The sequence below is a fragment of the Thermobia domestica genome, chromosome 5, assembly GCF_964235325.1.
Source record: "Thermobia domestica chromosome 5, izTheDome1.hap1.1, whole genome shotgun sequence".
NCBI lineage: Eukaryota > Metazoa > Arthropoda > Insecta > Zygentoma > Lepismatidae > Thermobia > Thermobia domestica.
In genome coordinates, this window is record NC_137458.1 from 318,252,457 (window position 1) to 318,268,050 (window position 15,594).

The 15,594-nt window shown below is 38.5% G+C and overlaps 1 protein-coding gene across 4 annotated transcripts in view; it reads right to left on the reverse strand.

The window, feature by feature from the left end:
- Positions 1-10,675: 10,675 nt before the first annotated feature.
- enok (histone acetyltransferase enoki mushroom) overlaps positions 10,676-15,594 on the reverse strand; it is a 129,533-nt gene continuing 124,614 nt past the window's right edge. For all 4 annotated transcript variants that reach the window (XM_081760496.1, XM_081760497.1, XM_081760498.1 and 1 more), the window contains one exon: positions 10,676-14,991. In XM_081760496.1, the coding sequence (XP_081616622.1) occupies positions 12,763-14,991 (2,229 nt within the window). In that variant the 3' untranslated portion in view covers positions 10,676-12,762. The remainder of the gene's footprint in view (positions 14,992-15,594) is intronic.

The following is a 15,594-nucleotide window of genomic DNA, read 5'->3' on the forward strand; positions in this document are numbered from 1 at the left end:
TCTTGTAAATTCCACGTAGAGCTAACATATTCAAGCCAATGTACACAAATTTGATATACATTTTATGTCACTCGAGTAAAAAGGGTAAAAATTATATTGGATACGATGTCGAAAAATAATTCCTAATATAATCTATAGCTTCAATTTAACGAATTTATTTATACTTCATGAGATTTCGTATTATCATAATTAAACTGTTTTGTGTCAATAGATGGTGTAAGCGGTTAAGAAGAATATGAATTAACGTACATAGTTCGACGTCGGGCCCGGAAAATGAATTTTTAACCTCAAAAAGAATATATTTGGACTCAACCTGATAGTTGATTTCGATATTAACAGTGCTTTTGGAAATTTCAAAGGATCAAGCGGATGATGAAGGTAATATAAATTTAGACTTAAGGGGAAGAAAACCAGAAGTTAGAAGAAATGAAGATCGCCGTTTTTGGTAATGTTTTTGAAAGAACTTGCTTTTTACATTTTTAACTTGTAAAAGTGAACTAGAAATTCTTCACTATAAGTTCTTCATTATCTGTGTTCCTTTGCAAGTTTAAAAGAAGTGGTGCTAGTATGGTTAATTAAGTTACATTCGCGGTCGCACATATCTCAGCAAAATTTAAGGGGGACATGTTTAACATATTTGTTTAAGCGATAGGTCTAAATATCCTATCACTGAATTATGAAGATGTCGCGGCATATTGTCCAGCGAGACCAGTTCTTATCTATATGTAATCATGCGGGGAAAGTAACTACAACGGCACAGAAGTGATTACATAACGAAATTATTGAAGTAGGATAACGATACTCACCAGATCATTTTAGGTAGAATTGATATTCCACACTTGCAGATCGTTCTCGATATAGCAGTTTCCCATTGATCGGGAATTGATGCGAAGTAAATTTGAGTATTATGATTCATCAATAATAAACATGAAATCGAATCGTAACGGTAAACTAAGCAATATCACCTTATTTGCCCTTTAATGATTTTATATTATATATATATATATATATATATATATATATATATATATATATATATATATATATGGGCGGATCCAAGGAGGGTTATAGGGGCTATAGCCCCCCCCTTTGACCCTTCTCAGGTATACACAGGATAAAATGGACTTCAATCCTGTTTTACACTGGATAAAGCGGCAAACTATAGTTTCGCCCATCCCTTGATCATATCCTGGATCCGACAATGTATATATATATATATATATATATATATATATATATATATATATATATATATATATATATATATATATATAATTGTGTGTGTGATTCATGTGTTCTATGCGCTGGTTAAGGAACAATAAGATCTACTAGAAGCAGCATTTGGTTATTGTATATATATAGGTGATAGGATCAGATTTCTTTCTAGCAAAAAGTTAGGTTAAGTTAGCTAGGTTAGGTATAGTATGTTATGTTAGGAACGGTATTTAGTTATTGTTATTGTTAATGTTATGTGCTTGTAAGGATTGAAGAGCCCGTATTATCGAGATATATTTATGATTATATCGAACATAACTAAAGCTGATAGAGCGGTAAAAAAAAAAAAAATAATGCTTGAAAGTGAATGTGAATATATTGCTCCTTTAAAAATTATGGGCCTTATGCAGAGTCGTTTTGACGTCTGATTAATGACCTACTACGGGTTTGACTAACGGATGGTTATCAAAACTGTGTTCAGAGTCTGATTAGAACGTATCACATGTGACTAATTAATCTAGAGCAGAGGGTACCCTTTTAACCACAGTTTAGCTTGTACGACACATTTCGGATTTCGTACTTCATATGTTTTCATGTTTACAGACTACGCATGCGCAGATTTTCTTTCCCCTAGTTGACACATTTATTTTTCTCACCCGATGCATTGAGGTTATATTAGTTAATCATACCCAAATCAACTTTTTAGTTGTATTCAAAGCAGAGTCTGAATACCAAAGAGTACATCTTCCTTAATATAGAGCTAGTGTGCCACTAACTAGTCCGTGACTAACCCTTCATTAAAGAATTCTCTCTGAATACCGCCCAATGTTAATAATTTTGTTTATGTTAGAGCAAATGTGAATCAATTATTCCTATCTAAAATGGGCATTCCTGTGTTATTAAGCTCGTTATTTTAAAATTATAATTTATAGAGAAAGTAATGTGAAATGCGCTTTAATATGTTATCAATTTGCAAGGAATGTTTCTTATTGTGCAATTCAGAAATCTAACTGAATACATAAAATCAGGCATAGATTCCAACATATGACATATATAAATATAATAAATAAATGAATAAGCATGCGTTGAAGGCAAAAGAGGTTCTTTATTAAATAAATTGGCTACATAACTGGAATTTATATAAACTATGTTGTGAGCTGTATCATGCACCTGATCATTCATAGTAAGCCTGTTTAATATAATCTTTAACCTGGATATAAATTATGTTATAAATTTGCCGATTAATTTCATTATGTTACGAGCTGCATCATGCACCTGAAAATAATAAACAAGAGTGATAGATTGTCGCTCCATTTAAACGAAGAATATATGAATTGTGATTCCTTAATATTATAGTAAGTAAGATGCGCTTAGGTTTTTGTTTGGAGTGGCACTACCGCAAGTTCCTGGAATATTCATTTATAAATTTGAATAAATATCTGTTGTGCGTATAAAAACAATTTGAACTTTAAAAATCGTAAATTAAAAATTTCGAGTATGCTTTAAAAAAAAAAACTTTTGGCCACATTAGTCATGATCTGTTTATTTGATTGAGTAATTGTTCGGATGAAGGTGAGCGTTTTAAAATGGCTATTACGGCCAAGATTATTTCATTCAATCTGGTACTGGGCAGTTGAAGTAATTGTTGCGAAATATAGCCGCTTTAAAGTGGCTTCTTCAAGTCATGATTTGTTTCTATGCAGATCAGAATAAATATTAATACATAATTATTCATCAGCATTTTTTATAGCGACAAACTGAGGCCGTTATACACACGAGAAATAAGATCCGTTCTACGCGGAGATTCTGGCAACGAATGACTACAAGCATTAGCATCAAGGCTATTCCATTTGAAGATGTCTCTATGGATTTCTGTGGCTTTGACCTGACGAGAGCATTTTATCACACCGTTATTATCACTTTTGGGGCCTGTCGAGTCCGTAGAGAATGCCAGAAAATTCAATTCCAGTGCTTCGTAGAAGCCTACTACAATGAACGTTGGTTGAGGTCTAGGGGAGTCACACAGGACAACAGACTGTGGTTTTACCTAACGCAACCTCCTACATATACGTCTCTACCTGGAAGTTTATCAACAACTTTTCTGAAATTCCTGCAGTACAGCCATGGCAACTATGAGCGACGTGGAATACCTCCTTCGCTAGCGTACCCTCATTCTCTGTTTGTGGAGATGTGTAACATACTATTCACTTATTATTTAGCCTTCCGGAATAAAGTCATTCAAATGAAACTTCGAGAATCTTGTGAAATTAACACTATTATAAATGAAATTAAATATATGAGACATGGTTGATTAAATATAAAAGCGGGAAAATTTCGAGAAAACTCAGGGGCATAATGTTATTTAACTCACGCGGCCTGGCATCCCTTACACGAAAGGTGAACGCTCTAACACTGAGCCATCGTGCCCATAGTCAGCTTACAAATAATGAACTTATTACTTGCCAGTAATATCATTCCTGAAGACCTGATCAGGTTCAAGCGCCTCCAACTTTTTGTCGACAACGCACTTTGCTGTCTCTTCCGGATAGAAGTCTTGGGGCCTACGACGATGGGCACGTCCAGACTAGTGACTGAGGCGGAGATCGTGTCGTGAACCTTTCTCCATGTCATGTGTTGCTAATAGACGGCAGTGGCGGCTGGTACTATATGTTGCATAGTTGTGCAACTGGATATTTTTTTTAATACTAAAACTATTTTTAAGTATTAAAGTAGTGTATCAGTAAAAAAATAAACCTCTGCTCTTGAGCGCGAAACAGTATTGATGCATTTCTGAAAAAAGTCAATCAAAAAAACGGAAAGAAAGAGAGAGATTTGCATGTCCAGTGGCAGCGAACGTTGCCACTGGAAGCAGTAACATTGAGCATATGGCAGCGAGCTCCTATCTCTTAACATGGGGAAGTAGATTTATTCTTGCATCGCTCCTATCTTCCCGTATTGGACTCATACGGTTGCCTTTCTCCCGCAACTGGTCAGCTTCTGTAATAGTTACGAATTCCTCCGCTTAGCAGCGCTAGCAGGGTGAGCGAGATACAGACGCTTGGAAGAAAGAAGTTATTCACAAAACATAAACTCGCAAAGAACAAATATAAGTCTGGTGGTAGCAGGGACGGATCCAGGCTGAAAGTTTGGGGGGCGGTCGTTCAAAGTCAATAGATTTTATTTAACATTTATAATACAAAGGTGAAAATTCTTGGGATAAGATTTATTTTTTTTTTTAATCCTATTCTGGGATAGATCGAGTCTCGAAGAAGAAAATGTCTTACTACTGGTCTAATTCCTAGCTCTGTGTCTTTCGTGCACATGATTCTGTGTTCGATTTCCGGCGGAGAGCATAAATTAATATCAAATCATCCACTTCCAATACTCATCTGTCTTCTTTAGCCTAATTTGCTGGAATGTTAAACTACTTTTTTTTCATTTTCGAAGGAAAACATCTTAGATTTCATGCTTCTTTACAGACAAAAATACGTGGTTTTTGAAAATGGACTTTTTGTACCGTATATTTATACAAAGAAATGCTAACAAAATGCATATTGTCGGAGGAGAGAGGTGTTTCTGGACACTAAAGAAAATAAAACGGAAAATATTTGCGGTATTCAGAGAAACTTGGCGAGGAGCATTTCAGATTTCAATAAAGTCATAGAAAAATTTGAAGTCCAAAAGATGGAAGAAAGCATAGTTTATATAATAAACATAGTCTAAAATAATGCATAGTTTTTATAATTAAATAATTTTGTTTAACTGCGTGCATGCAATTTTCTTGCTTTTTCCCCCTTCTTTTCGGATTAACGCCATCATTCATGGCTTAAAGCACATACTATATATTCGATTTATCTCGTGTTCAATAACATGAGTGTAGAGGTTTTGTATATAAATAGTATATAAACGTACATTGATAGTGGTTGTTTGAAAAAAAGGAAGTAGCTTATATATTAAATCAATATTAGAGAAATAATTTAATAAATAACATACAAATAGAGCTTAAAAGACTTTCCTCTTCATATTTCCCGAATATTTTTTGGATAAGACTCAAGAATGCTGGGGGGGGGGGGCACTTGCGCGTACCTACATACCTTTGATATTGCAACATTGCAACCGGTGCTTGTACAGACTACGAGCCGCTACTGATAGACGGGTACCCCATGCCGTAAGCGTCTGTGGACAACTAGCGACATCTTGCAAATATTGGCGGCCCCGCAGCGACTTTCCGCGGTGGCCCATTTCCATTTTGAAAATTATACCACCAGCGGCAGAAACATGAAGAAACGCCACTGAAAAACAAAATTACTCTCCCAAAATATGTTAAATCGTCTATATGCGCAATTTGTTTACATTAAGGTGAGACTGAAAAACAACGGAGGCGATGAAGAAAACCCCGATTGTAGAGGGATAAATCGTTGAGCTTTTTATAATTTAGCCAATCAGAGCGTTCCTTTAACCGTGTACATTCGACGATAATCGTTTGGAATCATAAAATGCGATCGCCATGGTAATTTTACAATGGAATTTCGTGACCTTTCTCTACCAAATTATAAAAAAATTCCTAACATTTGAGAGCGAATTAGGCGATAGAAACGTACTTTGCTTGCGATTTCGTAGCGTCTAAACCCGACCATAGACATTTTTGGTGGTGAATTTTGGCGTTTTATAGAACAAAATTTTCCAATCTGTACTTACATTTGTAGTTTTAAAAAAAATCGTGACCCAAAAGCTAAATTTCGTGACTTTCATGACCGTTTTCTGATTTCGTGACCGATAGACACCCTGTTTTACACTTTTCCGACCGAGTGTCCCCATCGTTAAACTCAGTCAACTCTCGTACTTATTACGATATAATTTGTGACTTCAGTACTTCGTTTCTTCATGTTTAAGTACATTTTCTGAAAAGAATGGTGCGTTAACATCACTTCTAATCTTCAAAGCTATGAGATGGAGACTTCATCACTGGCAGAAGCACCTGTAGATGTAATACTTACCCAACACTAAATGTTAATAAAATTAATTTTCAAAACACACAGTGTAATATAGTGCTCGCATGAAAATATACCAATAATAAAAACAAAAAAAAAAAAAAAGAAAAAAAAAAGAAATCGAATATTTGTTTTACGCTCCAGGGTTATGCCGGCTACGCTAAAGGAGAAGGTGGTGATTAATGTAATGGTAAAATGATCCAAGTGGAAGGAAACAGAACCCCGAGAATATCTATACACACACACACACGGTGTTTGTCTACCACAAAGCCCACTTGGCGTGAGCTGGGATGGAACCAGGTACCCTACACACCAGAGGTGAATGCTCTACCACTGAGCCACCTTGACTCCATACCAATAAGAAATTTAACTCGAGAACCAACGTCAGATTTTGATTTTCGGAAAGAATAGAATTCTATGCCCAGCAGACAATTGAATGTAACAGAACTTCCTGCATGCGCATTAGTCGTGAGCAAAATGGCGTTGTTCATTGTTCGTCAGAAAATAAGTGCTGTTTTTGGTTCGCAGTATTAAAGTCCTCTGTAACCGTACAGAGATGATTTAGACAACAATATGCACAAGAACCACCAAATCATCATTGCTAGATGGTACAAACAATTGCTGGTAACTGGTTGTGTTTAGGAAAACAGGTAATGAAAAAAAAGTGAATGAAGTAAAGGCGGTTCGAGAAGTCTTTTAGCGAAGTCCACATAGATCGATAAAGCATATGAGTACACAACTGCGAATTCCGCGTTCGACTGTGCATGATATAGTGCATAAAAAGGTTAGGCTACAGCTTGTTCAAAAACTTGTTTAATGACAAACCTTGTAGACCGATCACTATTGAAATGCTATCGCGTATTGATACGGACGATCATTTCCTTAAAAGGATGTCTTTTTTCTGACGAAGACACCTCCCATACATCAGGTAAGGTGCACAGGCACAAATGCAGGATTATGAGGTGAGAAAGATCCACATCAGCTTGTGGAACATGAACGCAACAGACCAAAATTAAACGTGTGGTGTGTGTTGACCGAAATTTCTGTCAAAGCCCATTCTTCTTTGAGGCTACAATTACAGGAACAACGTATCTGGCAATGTTGGTAAATTATGCTGTACCTCGCATACCACAAGACATCATGTCCGTTGCGTGAGGTAATTTCTGGATAACCATTTCCAGAAGAATTGGATGGAAAAGGGAGATCCCATTTGTCTCCGAGATTGCCCGGTTAGACCCCTTGAACTTTTTTTTTTCATTTCTTTTCTTTAGGAGTACGTGCAGACTTGAGTACCTGACACAAATTCAAGATTTGGACGAACTAAGAAAGAATTAGATGCTTGTGAATCCGCGACACCTGAAATGTTACGCAATATTTGGAGGGAGACAGAGTACCTTCTTGATGCTTCCGTAGCAACAAAAAGGGTCACTCATGGAGGTGTGCTTTTTTGTGCTGAATATAAAATTTATTGTTCTCTTTTCGAAAAAACAAAATCGGACGATTTTATCACTATTGGTTCTCGAGTTAATCAAATTTGTTACTGGTATATTTTCATCAGGACACACTGTGTAATAAAGAAAGAAAATTAAGAGAACAATAACCTTCTAGATTATTGAAAAAACTACGCCACACAAATCAACAGGTTAAGGAAACATGGGCATCTGCCATCTTACATTCTTCTATCCTACTCTATCTTTACAGAGATAACAGCCGTCCCTATGCGAAACAAAAAGGAACAAATTACAATCTTACGGAAAACTACACACTATCTTCTAATTTTTGTTTATCAGTGTGAAGGGCCCCGGTTCGATCCCCGGCTACGCGAGTTTATGGAGGACATGTGTTGACATGATTCTAGTCTCCCTCATTATCATACCACAAATTCTTCCTTACTCATTCACTGTCACGTCATCTGTCTCCTTTACTCTAAAGAGTACACTGATCAGTAGACACGATTTTGTGGTAAATAAAAGTTAGTAATTTCGTTATAAAAAAATATGCGTAAAGGGGATAAAATCGTCGAATAAAAATTCAATGTAAAAACACTATTTTCCTTGGGAGTTACAGTTAGTTACCTTTAATTTCACCTTAATTTCCACTCATCAATCATGACATGAGCTCATGCATGACTATATTAAGCAATATTTGAGTTTTTAAAAATAACACTGGCCATCCTCATTGAATAGAAGTATCATAAAAAAAAACTACGCACACAGAGAATATTAACCCTTTTTTTTGGCAATGTATCCTGTAGGATACATAATGTGTTTGAATATTTTTGGTTACTTTGTGACTACCTATTCTTGGCAATGTATCCTATGGGATACATTACGCCACAGGCTTTTCTAAATAAAACATGTAACTAAAATGTGCAATTATGTCAGATTTTATAACTATTTGACACGAAAATCGCATGCAGTATTTTTTCTGAGCAACGCAAGTCTTCTTGCCAAGAAAAGGGTTAATAGCAAAAATAATTTTTAGTGTTCACAGTTTACTTATGCAAATAACACGTAAGCATTGTTTCAAGATTTTCTGGTGTTAAATTTGTTCTTTTCTCGGTAACACAAAACAACAACTTCTTTTTAGGATTTTCGCACTCATTCTGCTTCACATACGAATTGCGTTGCTTCCAGGCTAGTATTACAAAATTTACACAACTACTTTTTGACGTGCATCAAAAACGTGATAACCATGGTTCTTGTGCTCTATCGAACGTGATTTTTGGCATTGTAACGGTTGCTTTGCCATTCAGAAGTACACGAGGCAAATCTAGGACTATACTCGCTGCAGCCAAGAAAACAGACAAACTGAAGGAAGGTTGACGCCAGACATCCGACAGTCCCACATTTCATTGTAGCAGACAAATGACAAACTAGTAGCGTTTACTTATGGTCAAGTATGCATAAGGGAGAAATAATGGTAATGAAGAAATCGTAAAATCATTGAAATATTGTCACTTACACGTAAATTTCGTGGAATATCGAGACTTGTTGCAAATTTCGCTAATTCTACAGAATTTCGCGTTTATTCGCGAGCGTTATATGGTCTAACAAATAGTGAAAACAAATATATTTTAGGTATATAACATTTTCATACAAAACTGATACATTTCGAGTTTTCGCGTGTCACCAAAAAATCGTGTCTCTACTGATAGCCAGAACATTATGGTCACCTACCTAATAGTCGACATGTCCACCTTTGGCACGGATAACAGAGTCTACTCGTCTTGGCATGGAAGCAATGAGGTCTTGGTGGATCGCTAGAGGGAGTTGGGACCACATTTGCACACAGTCATCTAATTCCCGTAAATTCCGGGGAGGGGGACGATTTGCTCTGGCAGAGAGGTTTCGATTGGGTTCAGATCCGGCGAGTTGGGGGTCCAGCACATCAATTGGAACTCGCAACTGTGTTTCTCGAAAAACTCCGTCACACTCCTGCTCTTGTGACATGGCGCATTCTCTTGTTGAAAAATGCCACTGCCATTGGGAAACACGGTCGTCATGAAGGGCGTGTACGTGGTCTGCAACCAGTGTACGTTACGCTTTGGCCGTCATGGTGCCTTGCATGAACTCCATTGGACTCATGGATGCCCACGTGAATGTTCCCCAGAGCATGATTCAGCCGCCGCCAGTTTGTCTCCATCCCGTAGTACAGGTGTCGAGGAGCTGTTCCTCTGGAAGACGACGGATTCGCACCCTCCCATCGACATGAAGGCATGGGATTCATCAGACCATGCAACGCTCTGCCATTGCGTCAAGGTCCAGTGGCGATGGTCACGTGTTCATTTCAGTCGTAGTTGCCGATCTCGTGTTAACATTGGCATATGGATGGGTCATCGGTTGCGGAGGACCATCGTTAGGAGTGTTCGGTGCACTGTGTGTTCAAACGCACTTGTACTCTGCCCAGCATTAAAGTCTGATGTTAGTTCCGCCACAGTTCGCCACCTGTCCTGTTTTACCAATCCGCCCAGCCTATGACGTCCGAAATCTGTAATGAGGGAAGGTGGTGTGCTGCTCAGACGTCGCTTCACCTTGGTTTCGCAACTTGTTGCAGACACTCACCACAGGTCCTTGTCAGGTGACGCTGCTATCGCCTGGATATGTTTATATCGATAGTAGGTAGGTGATCATAATGTTCTGGCTGATCTGTGTATAATAGTTAAACATAAAATTTCTGACCACTTCATTTTTTGTCTATTTAATACGAACATACAATTGTGCGTGCGTTTCAGATCAATATTAACTGGATCAGGAACAAAGCAAGAGAAATCCGGAAATGTGTAGCTTTGATGTTAACTACCCAGCTTTACATGACATCTTGAATGTACCAGAGGTGAGACCACCATGCTCTCTTCCATTGGTATATACACTTTTTTGGTAATTGTTCATATAAGTGTGATATAAAACAAATTCAGATTTTAGAAAGCGGCAACTACAAATAATGAATTGCAGAAATGACAAACAGCATTTAACTTACATTGTGAATGTATTTAACAGCTTTTATATACAGCTCTATGCTCTACAGCGAAAGAAATGCAGTACAGTGTTCTTTCTCTCTTGAAGGCAGACCAAAACGAGTAGTTTTGCCAACAATTGGCACATGGCAATACGTGACAATTGATTCCGATCCTGTGCAATGCATTTATTTTATTAAATCTCTCTTCTCATCGTCGTCATAAAAATAAGAAAATGTACAGAGAATAGCAATAAAACTTAGATAAATAGACGTTACAGCCAAATACTTTGTTTCTTTTTTTCCTCTTTAATATCACTTAATTAACCATATACACGTAAGTTCTTTTTATGTATAGCACAAGCTATGCTTTGTTAATTCCATCAGCGGCAAGACGTTCACTCGCTAACCTATGGACAGGATAAATGGTCAATGATCGAAAATACTTCCTAAAATAAACCGACACAGAATACTAGATAGTGACCGACACAGTGAGAATACCAGTTCAGATCTGTCAATGGAGTAACGGAATTGATCAACACTGTCTTATATATATATATAATCTATGAGTAATAAGTACCACTACCAGTTCAACAGCTGGCCAACACATTCCTCTTATTTTACATGGTGCAACAATGCCCAACGGTAACATCGCAACATCTTTCTTCCAGGGCTGTTTCCAAGAAAGAAAAAGAAATGAAAAATATAACATTCACATCCCGTGCAGAGCTGTACAAAGGCTAAGCTCTAACACAGCCTCTGACATCCCTAAGCTCAAGAACAAAAGATCGGGAATTGAGGGAAAGCCTGTACATGACGTGATATGACTGTAGAAGTACATGTTTCAACTGTTAACGGCGTAACATTACTCTCGTGCTAATCAACATATACAATGAAACTTGTTGTATTTCATCAACTAGGAAAAGAAAAAACGTTTTCGACTGAAATTTGTACCATTAAGATATTTTTTTCATTCTTTGTTACGACAAGTGTGTACTTTCTTCCTACACAACGGAAAACATTCTTCAAAATAATTTTTCATATTACCATTATCATCACTATTAAACACAATTTACATCATTTACCGTTTTTTTTTTTTTTCTTTCTTTCTTCCTTCATAAATCGATAAAATCATTTCACGTACTAATCACAGTCTTAAAAAAGCTGTCCGAAAGAGAACAGTCTTTCAAAAAACAATGGCATATAAAATCCTGACAAATATTTTTCTTTGTTTTTTACAATGTTCTGTCAGTATTCTACATGCTATTTGTTTATGTAGCTGCTATAAACCTTTGCCTAAAACAAATGCAAATTAAAAATAGCACGCAATTCTTTCGATTTGTGGATTTTGATTGGAAATTTAAATGACATTATAATCAACAGCACTGCTGTATTTTTCATACAACATGATTTACTTTCAACGCATTTTTTCTTTACAACTTCATTCCCTCCAATGATATACAAACATCTACATCATTAACCGTTTAAAACTGTTTGCGAAGAGTAGTAATTGTGAAAGGCAAGGGGAGTGGGGTCAAAAATTACATTACTGTTACACACAGGAAAAACAATAAAAATGTCATACTGTACACAAATGTTTTGAAGAAATCTAACAATCAACACATAGAATCAAAAAGTTGGGAATAATATTTTTGCATATGTATTCTTTTCTGACTAAATCGCAGGTACCTATGCTATTTAAACAAAGTCTTAAACGTTAATCTCTTTTATCAGTTGTATTAGCTCTTTCGCATAAAGCAGAACGAAATACAGCCAAAGGGAGTCTGCCTGATTGTGATGCCTCAGCTCCATCACTTCCTGCATACAATTTTACAATCCTTCCATGCATACCAACTTTACAGAAACACGCGCACATTCTCACAATATACACCGATCTTCTTTCAACATACACACATACACTCTCTTTCTACATTTTAAATATGTTTTTCATTATACACTGGTACGGACTTCACAGTTCCCTGTGATCTCTCTGCCAGTTCATTGTATGAATATCACACACACACACACTCCATTATGCATAGAAAACGATGCACTTAACACTCAAGAATGGTGTAGAATATACACCACACAAAATCCCTGACTACCGCCGCATCGTGTTATTTAACTGTTGCATGAGAGTTCCATTAATATATCCGTAGGTATACATTGTACTCTGCGGTGCACCTCTTTGAATCGTTGGATCCTGATACTGAGTTTGGGCGTGCATAGGCATCACGCCCATCTGAACAGGCAGCTGCGTCTGGTTGATGAACCCCGTATTCGTGATGTAGCCGGCTACCGTAGGCGCCTGCTGGGCCATTCGATACCCATTTAAAGGTGGATACTGCGCCATAAGGTTTGGGTTGATTGTCATGTTAGGAGTTCGTTGGATTTGCCGCGAACGGCCACTGTTATTCTGGTAGTACTTTGAATAGCTTGCCAGTGTCACTTGCGACTGCAGGTTTGGAATTGGCGGAGTTGTTAGATTTCGCTGCACTACTTGGGGTGGGGGAGTCATCGTGTTGTGAGGGGGAGGTGTCAAATTAGGTGGTGGTGTCATGGTGTTACAAGGAGCGGGGGGCACCATCTCTAAACCATTGGTCAGCTGCTGGAGCTTGGCCAAGCTGCACGACGAAGTGTTCTGAGAGACGGTTGCATGAGGCGTGGGTGTCGGGGTTGGCGTTGGGGTAGGTGAAGGACCAGGGGGTGCAGTTTGCACATAAAAGTTCGTTCCCGTGGACACAGCACAAGCAGATGACGGTGGGGGTCCTACAGATGACAGGCGCTGGTTGGAGCTCGGCTGACCGACTCCATGCTGCGCAGCCATTCGATGCTGAATGACCGTCGTCATAGGAACACTTACGTACGTCCCCGATGCCCCTGCTTGCGAGAAAGCAGGAGAAGACATGGCCATCTGGGGAACACCGATATAGTTAGCCTGGCTAATGACAGCCATACTTCCGTGATGCTGCATTCCAATGGGAGGAGCATGCTGGCTGCTGGACGACAGATGGTATCCGCCTTGGTGAGTACCAATACCGACTACCTGATGCTGTTGTGTGGGTGCTGTCATTGTGTGATGCTGTAGTTGGGATGCTGAAACCACCTGGTGAGGGGCTGACACTACCTGCTGCTGGTGCTGGATTTGCTGTTGGCATTGATGCTGCTGCTGTTGTTGTTGTTGTTGTTGTTGCTGCTGCTGCTGCTGCTGTTGTTGTTGTTGTTGCGTGGGTGGTGGTTGTGGTTGCTGTTGTGGATGTGGATGTGAGGGCGGGGGCTGTTGCATTGGTGGTTGTGGCGTCGGAGGAGTTGGCTGCTGCACCGGAGGCTGAGGCGTTGGAGGAGTCGGTTGTTGAATCGGATGCTGTGGTGTCGGGGGCGTCGGTTGTTGCTGCACTGGCTGCATAGACGCTTGCGCACAATCCATATAGCTTTGTGGAGTTGGTGCTGAATGAGGTGGTTCTACAGAATTCTGTTGCATATCACTGGAAGAAATAGATGTAGGAGATTCTAACCCTAACTGGCTAACATCTAAATCACACTGACCGTAGCCATGCATAGAATGGACTGAATTAGTCGTTGAATCAGGAGTATAGACACCCAAACTAGGAATTTCTGGCTGTGGAGGCGTCGGTGTAGTCTGTTTCACAGAGCCAGGATTCATTGCTGTTGGTGTAGGTGGCTGTCCGCCTTCCACACTGCTGTCCATCTTTGGCGTAGTGTTCCCACTGCCCAAATCAGCGTCCCGATGCTTATCGTCCACATTACTCATATCAACAGGCAAGTTTCCATGATGAGAATCGTCTATTTCCTGAGATTTGACTACTGTAATCTCTGCACTGTTATCACTGCCCTCCGCTGCCCCCATGCTGATGTCACTGCTGTTCACTGGTGACGGCTGCTTTTCCACTTCTAAAGGCTGGATCTCTTCCTTGTCGTCCTCGTCTATCTTATGAACCATTATCTCTTGCTTCGGGCTTGGAGGTGAGTGGACAGGGGTGCTTGGTTTGCTTCTGATTCTGATCTCAGTTACTTCACACGTAGAATCATCAACAGGAGGTTCTTGTTCGGGGGTAGCGTCATTTATATCTTCAATATCAGCGTCGCCTTTCTGTTTGTCTGGTTCTTCATTTGTATCTTCTATCATTTCGATATCAGGGCCAGAATCTTCCGCGTTGCCCTTCACTTCATCAGAATCATCACCCTCGGGTAATTCTTCATCCTTACTCTCTTCCTTCTCTTCCAGGACGCTCGTTTCGGGCTCTTCCACGTTCATAGTAGTCTCGGAATCTTCATTTGCTTTTGCATCGACCTGCGACGTTTCCTCATCCTGAAATAAAATCAAATGTGTACTTTAAAATATGAAAAGAAGTTAAATCTACTTTTTTATAACAAAATACACATATATATTTGATTAACGCAACAAATTATGTGCAAAAACATGTTAAAACCCATAATGTTCTTATCACTCATGTTTATGATACAAAGTGAGATTAAAACAAGTACTCAAGTCAAGTATTCAAGGCAAGACAAGTACAACAACTCCGTGTGCATGTAACTGTATTTTTTAAATATTAGTACTTTACAAATACGATATATTAATAGTGAAAATTATTTCAACTTAAAAATATTCTACGGTATGTAATAAATATCTCTTAGTTTGCCATTTGTTCATTATGATTTAATTCTTGGCATTTCAATATTACAAAACGTTATGGCATATTCTTTATCTTTTATCCCTTCTGCCTATGACGGTATATGAACGTAAGTTCTGTTCTTTCTCTCCAAGTATCAGCCACATTCCTTGGTAATGGAAGCTGACAAGCAGGAAGGATTCCCTCTCTTGCTTTTCTACTCCTCTTTGCACTATGAATACAATCAAAATTCGTTGGTGTGATCGTGTACAGGTGCTAATAATTTGGATTATCAAATA